This window comes from Amblyomma mixtum, chromosome 2 (genome assembly GCF_055824585.1).
Source record: "Amblyomma mixtum isolate Tamu chromosome 2, ASM5582458v1, whole genome shotgun sequence".
NCBI lineage: Eukaryota > Metazoa > Arthropoda > Arachnida > Ixodida > Ixodidae > Amblyomma > Amblyomma mixtum.
In genome coordinates this window covers 74112375-74122428 of record NC_143013.1, presented here as the reverse complement: position 1 = coordinate 74122428, position 10054 = coordinate 74112375, and the positions used below count along the sequence as shown (strand labels likewise).

Genomic DNA, 10054 nt, shown 5'->3' with positions numbered 1-10054 from the left:
TCTGTCGATGCAAGTCAACTTCAATTTCTCCTCAGTTTCCCTTTAACCAAGCTAAGCCTTCAGCCAATTTTTTTCTATTCCTTCATGCGGAGTTTGCCAGTTTGAAACTTCAATTTCATCTCCTTAACAAGCGCTGGAATTGCTAGGGAACGCAACAATGGTAAACTCTGATATACTGATATACAGTGCGGAAGAACAAACTTTCTCAGTGTGGCGCTTCCTCAACGCGTTTAAATAGCAGCTATGTACGGCTCACAAAACTTACCTTTGTCAACAAGACATCGAGCTCGAACACTGACGTTTACCTTGGCGACACATTTAATTTGGAGCAACACACGTTTAACACAGTAGAACTAAGAACGCATACAAGAAGCAGGTAAAAAAGTATGTGACAGGAGGAACGTTTCTGATGAGATGAAAGAAAAGGCACCTTCAGCGCAGCGTCACTCAAAGCACCACAGCCAGCCTTCATCGAGCTTCTCAAGTTCCGACGAAAGCACCAGCGGTTCGTGCAAAATCTCTACACTGCTGCCCAAGAATAGGCCGACATCAAAGGGAATTGCATTTGTAGTAGAAATATCCACTCCCGGATGTGGTGTGTATGACCCCAATAGCTTACGGCCATTGGCAGCATCACCAGCAGCATAAACCCCTCCAGCACAAGCATCTCTAGCTCCCTTTGCTGCTTCATTCAACGAATGTTCAGCAAATTTTTGTGGGCGCGAGATAAAACACGGCTTTTCAGCTTGCCTGCCTTTTGACAGGTCAGCCTTTTCAAATACCGGCCGTCGCTTTTGACCGCAGTCTTGTCCTGAACTGAGGGTATCCCCTGCAGTCAGGCAATCAATCTTAGCAAAGGTCCTTGATCTTTGTTTTTTGACAAAGGTACCAGTTCGGGACCTAAGATCGCTGGCGACTGGAATGAGCCCGGAAATGGGCTTAGCGGTTTGCTTCGTGTACCCAGCAAGCCCTGTTTTGCGACACTCGCTGGTTTTCTGAAAACTAGCACCCACAGGTCGGCAAGGTGGTACAGACGTCGATTCAGTGGCGGCAGTCTGTCCCTGATGTGTTCTCTCAACTTCTGTTTTCGTCGTTCCAGAGGCATGGGACATTTTGTGAGGCTCTTTCTCTGACCTTCGATTAATTCTCTGACCTTCGATTAATCTCACTTCACACGAACACTGCTCTGCCACATTAGCGCTTCCTTCACCTTTGGCACTGGCCAGCATTTTTCTCTTGCAAGGCCCGTGTCTTTCTAAGCGGGGGTCAACTTTTTGCGCTTTATGCGGGTTGAGTGATTCGTTTATTGCTTGAGAGTACTTTGTGTCTTTCAGTGTGGATACTTCTTCAGTTCTCGTTGATGCATAGCTTTTAAGCCTGCGGACATCATCATCATCCGCCTTTACAGGGCTGACACAAGGTGAGATATCCATTGGCACAGCTTCATAGCTCTCACCCACAAGGCTGGTAGGCTCTTGATATGAAGGCCTTTCTTGCATGACCGTAGAAGGATACTGAGAATGTGTCGTGGCTTGGGGCGCATACGGTGCAGGGAAACCATAGTAGGCTCCATTCCAACCATAGCAGGTTCCATTCCAGTACTGTTGATAGGGATGGTACGCTGGCCATGTAAAACCGCCGTAGTACGGATGCAGCTGGAAACTGGGCAGGAACCAGAGCGGAGGGGGAGGAATGTGGCGCCAAAAAGCGAAGGAGTCGCCCTCTGTAGAGTTCTGGTTCGGCGACATTGCCTGTCCACATGAGTCATCCCCGACACAGTTGTGCTTTCTCGATGCTGCCTGTCCACGCAAGGTGTCCCCGGCAGAGTTCTGGTTCGGCGATGCTGCCTGTTCGCACGAGTCGTCCATGGCTCATGGGAAGCAGCATCCTGGAGTACAAAAGCGAAAGATGTAACATGTAGTTGTCTTAGCTGCGTTTTCTTAGCGCACACTTTTGACACAGTACAGGTTTAACAAAATTTCTCAGAACCTTGAAATTGAATTCAGCGGCCGAGAGGTTGCTTGAGCTCTCCTAATAGACAGGGAGTGAGTAAACTATCTGTTTTTTAATTGGTTTCCAAGACGCTCACGCCTTTTTGAATAAACCTTTCACTTGCCTGCAGCTTTTATATAGCTCATTACTGCTAAATGCTGGAAGTGGCTGCCACCTTTTGTGCTTGCACAATGAGCCACCTGTTTAAAAATGTAAATTAACTGAGTCAAATTAGGTGCATTACAAGGAACGTTAGCATGATGGCATCACACTCTTACCGTCACCACCACCATCGCCATCATTACTATCCCGTCCACTGAAGCCACAGTGGCTCAGTGGTTATGGTGCTCGGCTGCTGACCCCAAAGACACGGGTTCGATCCCGGCCACAGCGGTCGAATATCAATGGATGCGAAATTCTAGAGGCCCGTGTGTGGTGCTATGTCAGTGCACGTTAAAGAACCCCAGGTGGTCGAAATTTACGTAGTAAACTGTACCATTGGCCACGCGCTCCGCTCTTCGCATTTCATTTGATGCCGATAGTACTGTCGCCCACAGACCTGTCTACAGCGCTCGAATTCCCTGCCACCTGCGCTCTGCAGCACCCACAGCGCCGCCAAGCGGCAACGCCTGGTTCAAGATAGCGCTTCTTTGAGTATTGTCTGAGCATCAGACACGCGTTATCTCGAACCAGGAGCTGCCGCTAGACGTCGCTCTGCGCGCTGCGGTGCGCAGACGGCACGGGGTTCGGCCTGTGGACGACTGCGCTGTACATCTTGTGTTGTTAGGACGCTACTTAAGCAACGCAGCGCACAGTAAGCACGCGGACACAGCACAACGTTCCGCAGTTTTCTGCGTTTGTGAGGCCTTGTCACCGATCGTAAACGTGTGCCCTTTTCACGCGTGGCTGACTTTTAAGCCTCGACCCTCAGCTCTAGCGATTCCCAAACCAAGCGTCACGACAACGCTCGCTGTTATACCCACACTTACTGCCTTGATTAGTCAGTCGACCGCACGGCGCGCCGCAAGCTTACCCCACACAGTCGCTCGCAATAGTGTGCCAAAGAGGATGGGTGGCCCGAAGCGAAGTTGCAGCACTTTTAATACACATCTGATAATGTTTGCTCATTTGTTTCTGTCTGTTTGGTTGGTTGGTTTATGGGGTTTAACGTCCCAAAGCGACTAAGGCTATGAGAGACGCCGTAGTGGAGGGCTCCGGAAATTTCGACCACCTGGGGTTCTTTAACGTGCACTGACATCGCACAGAACACGGGTCTCGAATTTCTGCTCCAAAGAAATTCAACCGGCCGGGATCGAACCCGCGTCTTTCGGGCCAGCAGCCGAGCACCATAGCCACTGAGCCACCGCGGCGGCCTTCTGTCTGTTTGGGAAATAAAGCGCCGCTAAAAAAGCTGGAAACACAGATCTCTCACAATCGTCCTGTTCTCGGAAAGGCCTACAAGCGCAAGGACCGAAAGCGTATCTAAAAAGAAAAGCTAAAAAAGCTGGAAACACAGATCTCTCACAATCGTCCTGTTCTCGTAAAGGCCTACAAACGCAAGGACCGAAAGCGTATCTAAAAAGAAAACGAAATTCAGCGGGCACATTGACTGTCGAAAGTGCGTAGAGGCGGAAGCGTTTTCCGCACCACTTTGACTGCCTCTGTGGTGCTGGTGACGTCAACATTGATCACGTCACACATAATTAATGGCATAATGACTAATTTCTACGTAATGACAATTACTAATCAATGGTCAATTACTGATTAATGACTAAGTACTAATTGACTGCTAATAAATGACGCTAAGTTTCGCCTTTAGGAGTGGAACGCGACAGCGTGCTGTAGCGCTGCCAGCGAGTCCACGGACCACCACCACCCGTTCGGCGCGATGCCTTGCCCTTTGAACGCAACGCTTTTTGAGGAAAGGAAAAGGCGCAGTAATTCTCTGTCATATCGGTGGACACCCGAACCGCACCGTACAGGAAGGGAGGAAGTGGGAGTGAAAGAAGAAAGAGAAAGACGAGCCGTAATGAAGAAAAGGACATTGCACATATCCCGGTGGACACCCGTCATCCGTTTGTAGAGGAAGGAAGGAAGTGGGAGTGAAATAAGAAAAATTGGTAGTGGTTTAGCTCTGGTTAAACCCGGAGGATTGCGAAAGCAAAAGCAAGGAAGACAGAGGGAGGCGATAGAGAGCGCGCGGCAGCGGCGGCGGCACGGCGGCGGAGCGCCAGCTGTGCGCCATGTGACGTCACAGCTCCTCGCGCATGCGCAGTATGGCCTTTGATCACCTCCGCGAAATGGCTCGGCAACTCGCGTAGTGTTCCTTTCGCAACAAAAGTGAAAGAAGGGTCATAATGGAGAAAAGAATAATTGTATTTGAGGAAAGGAAATTACACAGTAACTGTCTCACATATCACGGTGGACACCCGTCATTCGTTAGATGACGTCAGCTGCGCTCTTCGATGAGTCACCCCAGGTGCTGGATGTAACGCTGGCGGACGGACGGGAGAATGAGCCTTTAAAGGCTTTTAAAGAGATATCCAGCTTACACTTATTCCAGATACGCTAATTCCGCTTAGCATGTAATATCAAAAATCCCGTCATACTAAAGCTACAATGGACGAGCGAATACTTCCGCATCATCCCACGCGAAATTGCAGCCACACGCACGGACGCACGCACGCACGCGCGCGCGCACACACGCACACACGCACGCACGCACACACACACACACACACACACACACACACACACACACACACACACACACACACACACACACACACACACACAATGAACTCACGGAGTGAAACTCGTCAACAAGGACATGATTTTTTCATAATGACACAAGAATTCGTGCTCTGTGTGTTTGGGTTGCATACCGCGCTTGAATCGATCGTTGTTTAGAATATGATTAAATTAAGTATATCGCGCACACTGCCTGCCCTTCAGTTCTTGAACACGCGCGCGGTTTAACTCAGTCACTACAAGCGCGCGGTTCAAGCTCCTTTCCTGGCGAAGAAATAAAAAGTTGGCCGGAGCCTTACACCGTATCCGGAGCTATGACGACGCTACAACCACGCACAAGGCTGTTAGTGCAACGCTAGCACAAGCTTCACGACGTTGTCGGAAGTTTTGCCCGACATGAATCGAAAATAGAAAAAGACGCCTGTTATCACCTGGCACGATCAAGAGCGGCGACCGTTGGCGGCTTACGTCGTTGGCACCACGCTCGCAGAGCAATATTTTCCAGCTAGCTGCTCTCTCCGACGAATACGTTCCAGCGGCCTTCCTCACGTGTATTCTATTCTGTACATTCCTTATGCGCCACTAAACCCAACACAACACAACACAAAGCATTCCATACCGCATTCACTGCCACCTAAGAGGAGAAGGGCGCCATAGTAGTCGCTCACAACGGTCGCCACACGCATAACGGCGAAACCGTCTTGAAGCGCTGATGTCCAATGAAAGTTCATGCAGGGGCCTCGAACATCGAACCCTAAATCCCGGTACACGATCGCAAAGCAAAGCATACACAAAAAAGAACCACTTACAAGGCAGAGGCAGCGTTTTTGCGTTCTGTGGAGAACAAACCTGAACTCGTTACATCGCTGCGACGAAGAATAGTCCAGGCGCGACTTTCAAACCCTCGAGAACTCTCCTCCGATTGGCCCGAGGAACCAAAAGATCGCTCAGCATATAGAGTAATATACTTCGCTCAGTTAGACGCACCTTGAGCCGCGCAGATTGGTAACGCCATCTCTCGGTGAATGTGGTTTCACACAACGTTCTTAGACAGTTTCAGTTTCGCAGCTCCCTATACTCGCCGCTTGATGGCGTGCCTATAGTGGACGTCGCTGGAACTAACGGCGCTGCAGTCGCGCTTTTCTACGCATCTCGCGCGTCGTCTGCTACACCCTCGTAGAGACGGGAGGCGCCGCGCCCATACCTGCAGGTTAATTATTTTTTTCCGGCGTGACCAAACAAGAATATGGCATAACTGCTGTTGTTACGTGTCGAAAAGCTGTTCCGCTTGGAGGGCAGAAGGGTACAACTTGTGAGGTTGGGGCGAACAATATCTGAAGGAGGCACGCACGATCGGCGCGGTTCGCCTTTTAGGTGTCTATAGTCCCAACCTTCTCGTGTGTGTCATTGTATATATTATGTTTTTTCTGGCGGTTATAGCACTTCACACCAACCTGTGCAACGAAATAATCTACTGTTTCTTGTGTTCATTAGGTTCGAATAATTGAACGTGATCTGAATAAGGTAAGACAAACTTGTTTAAATATTTCATTGTACAGCTCTTTTACGGCACATCGTTCGTTAAACTGCGCCATTTTTAAAAACAATTTATCGATCTCTTGAGGAGAAAATTATTTTAAATGTCAAACGCTTCCATGGAAAGAGAAAAAAAAAACGTCTTGCTTTGTAAAAAGCGTTCCATTAATGGGTGCTTAAAGCAGTTTTGCTCTCTTTCTCGCCGACTGCACTTGAGCTGTTACCAGCATTTCAGAGTTCATTTTCCTGGAAAAAAAAGTGCATCCTCATGATGACGTAAAACTTGATCACTTTAGGAGTGACTTCCTGGCAGTGAGCATGACAACCGACTGCAGGCACAGAGGACTCTTCATGCTTGTCTAGTACCTCCCAGGACAGGTCGCCAAATACAACGCGTTTCTCAGGGGCTTTGTGAACAATGCTCTCTATCATATTTAATTTTTGACTGCGTACAGCCTTAGCGACGGCTCGTGAAGGCATCCTGGCTTGAACGACCTCAGGTCAGTCAAGTGCCTCTGAACAACATCACTTGGGCTGGCGTGTCCAGGAGCAGTCGTCAGCGTGACCTGGCAATCCTTACAATGCACTGCCTTAGCTATCTTCTTATGCACATATCCTGCTAAGTAATAAACAACCATTTCTTCTGGTCCAGCTCTTTCGTATCCATGCTCGCCCAAGTCATCACTTTCACTCGAAAAAGAGCTTATGCTGAACTCAAGCTGAACTGTATGATCGATTTCAGCTGCTTTAAGGATGTCATGAACGCAGGCGCTGCAAAGCTGGGAGATCAACCAGTGCTGTTTCAATTCCTTGATCTGTAAGCGTTGCGAGCGCTGCTTTCAGTGCCACAACATCGCTCTGTTCTTTCTCCCGCGCGGTAGTTGCTCGAAAAGCTTTCCTCTTCAAGTTCTGCAGCTTCTGGCCCTTCTTAGGTGCTGACGTTTTCTTCCTTGCTCGAACCTGTCTTCGAAAACGCAAGCAACGCGCACAGATTAGCTGTTTCGAAAAAAACATAACAGTGTTTGCGATGAACAGCTTCCGGCTTCGTCGGCTGTTCATGAAGATTTGTATTTACTCCTGCACAGATATTTAAGCCATCTGTTTCCAGCAGAATGTTCTCAAGGTCAGTGACAGAAGCTACAGTTTTTAACAGCTGCTTGTGCAGCTTGTTGTAGCCGTTCACGAAGCAGCTACCATCTTCCACGCCTTGGGAATGACTAGACGGCTTGCCGCTATAGCTTTCTGCAGTAGAAAACTGCACACACCTTCCCAGTTATTTCGTCCTGTATAGAATCATGTTGCCACTCAGTATATGGTAGAGTCTCAGTCGCCAGGTCACCAATCGTCTGTGCAGTCGACGTAGTACTGGTTTCCGCTGAGCGGGAAAGAGGCTTCAGCTCATTCGGGCTGACTGCCTCTACGCAAGGATCGCCTGAGGAGGACGTACTGTCGCTGTAAGAATCTTCACACTTATCAGTCTGCATGACAGCACGCGTTTTTGGTGACTTCCGTCTGAATTTCACAATTTTTGGCTTTGAGAATCGGTCTGGCAGGCCGGGAAAGAGTCGAGGGACGGAATCGCGCACTAGCGCCCAGTTCCCGCGGGGAATTCGGACCTCTTGCCTATTCACAACGTGCTTGTACTCCTTGATAATATCTTCATGCTCAAAATGATGCTCACATATCTTAGACGTGTGAGAGAGCCGTCTGTCCTTGCCTTGCAACGTCTGCTCCCACCTTTTAAATTCGCTTCCATCGCGAGGCGATTTGAAAAAATGACGACCGGTGGCATCGTTTCTGTTGCCACTTGTGCAGCCGGACGCAAAGCAGGATGGCATGCGTACCTCTCGCTTGAAGTCACCAAGTGCACATATTTCACCAAAAACACGTTTTCACAACACTAACAGCACCACCACACGGAAAACCAGCTTGAAAATCTGACTAGCCTGTTGTAACTGCAGCGAGCGAAACTCCCGCGACAGCAGACGATGTAGAAAAGCTCGACTGCAGCGCCACTAGTTCCCGTGACCGCCACTTTAGCCACCTTCCGAGCGGAGCTGCGAAACTGAAACTGTCTAGGAACGTTGGTTTCACACGCTGCCAGGGTTGCCAGGTCCTAAAGTTGAAAAAGCGCCACAAAAATGACAAAAGTAGCCAAAAAGTAGCCAACGTGTCGCGGGAGTGTCAAAAGAGCCAAAAAAGCGCCAAAGTTGTAGAAAAGCGGCACCAGAAGTAAGCCAGAGGCATGGAAGTCGCAAGAAATTTGAAATTCTTGCAGGATGCAGGTTAACAGTGGATGCGAATAACTGAAGTATAAAAGCATCAAATGAAATGGAAGGAAATACATGGACATCATAGGGCAGGAGCCCGGAAACGCGCGGGCGATTTCTGAAGGGAGTGAAAGTGTGGGAAAAGTAACCAGAATAGTTTTAATAATTTGGGTTCCTAAGCCACTGCCATAACAATTTGCTTTCCCATATAAATATGGCATGCGTGGCATTGTTTTTTTTTTGCACTAAATTTCTTCACTGCTCTGTAAGCGAGGGCATGATTTCATTTTCTGTTTTTCTCCTGTGATCTTTTTTTCAGCTTTCTATTGCAAAAACAGACTGATCGCCACTTGCAGTTCATATGTATTGGCGGCATAGAAAGCAAGCGGTCTTGGCCAAAGTTTTTCAGGTCACATGGGCTTGCTTTTCAGCCACTTATGGCTCCCCTAAAGCTCTATATCGCTGTGCGATACGAAGATCCTTCGTCATCATGTTTCAGAACTCTTTGGTCTTTCCCGTTCCCCACTAACCATGGGCCCTGAAAAAAATCAACTAGTACTGTAATTCTCAGCATCCTACAAGTGGCTGTCGGCCTGACATGTGCGGCCGATCAACTTGCTTTGAACCAATAGTCAACTGAGGACACAAGGACAAGGCATATTATCAGCTAAGTAGCAAGTCACTTCCCCATGTACCTGAGGCGCATTAAGTGACTGGAGATAGGACATTTCTTATTGCTAATTCTAAGTAAGCTACATATCAGCACTGCGAGCCTGAGTTTCGCAGTCTCGGCTGGGAAAACAAGTCCGGCGAGCATTAAGTGAACACAGGAGCGAGAAGCGATCTAGGAGTCATCGCAGCCATGGCTTCGTGCTAGAGCACCCGCCTCGGCTTCGGGGGTGGTGGGTTCGACTCCCACCGCCGGCCGGGTACCCACCGGTTTTCTCAAAACGGGTTCAAGCTATGGCCTGGCCTGGTGCTCGGCTTCCTAGGGTTGCATAGCTTGGGAAGGAGCCTGCGCCTTCAAATCCCGTCACTGTGGGCTTGAAGACAGGGACAAAGCGAAAGACATGCAGATAACTTCATGAGAGCATTTCTAGGAGTCTAGGAGATGATTACAGGTAGATTTTCAACAAAAGGGCAGGCACCGTAGAATAATAGTGTTCACGCATGGCATTCTAACGCACTCAAGCAAAGGTGGACTGGGACCATTGGCGAAAAAATAGGTTTATTATTCAGTCCTAACTTCGAATTCAAATGTAGCCAAAAAGTAGCCAAGTAGCCAAATTCAAATTTTTGTCGCCAAGAGGTCCCAAAAGTAGCCAATTTGGCGCAAAGTAGGCAAACCTGGCAACCCTGCACGCTGCATGAATGACAATAGAGGACGGAGTGGTCACGTGATAAGCCGGGCCGCTGCTGGTCGCGCCGGCGGCTGAACCGACCGAAAAACGCGCCAGCCGCGGAATTGCGCAGAGGAAGCGGCGCCGAGCATCGGCAAACTAGAT

The 10054-nt window shown here is 49.0% G+C and overlaps 1 protein-coding gene across 1 annotated transcript; it reads right to left on the bottom strand.

The window, feature by feature from the left end:
• Nucleotides 1-300: 300 nt before the first annotated feature.
• LOC149359758 (uncharacterized) lies at nucleotides 301-5645 on the bottom strand. The gene is made up of 2 exons (XM_089569133.1): nucleotides 5553-5645; nucleotides 301-1888 (listed from the first exon to the last, which is right to left on the bottom strand). The coding sequence occupies exon 2, from the start codon at nucleotides 1866-1868 to the stop codon at nucleotides 444-446; it is 1425 nt and encodes a 474-aa protein (XP_089425259.1). The 5' UTR covers nucleotides 1869-1888; nucleotides 5553-5645; the 3' UTR covers nucleotides 301-443.
• Nucleotides 5646-10054: the final 4409 nt, after the last annotated feature.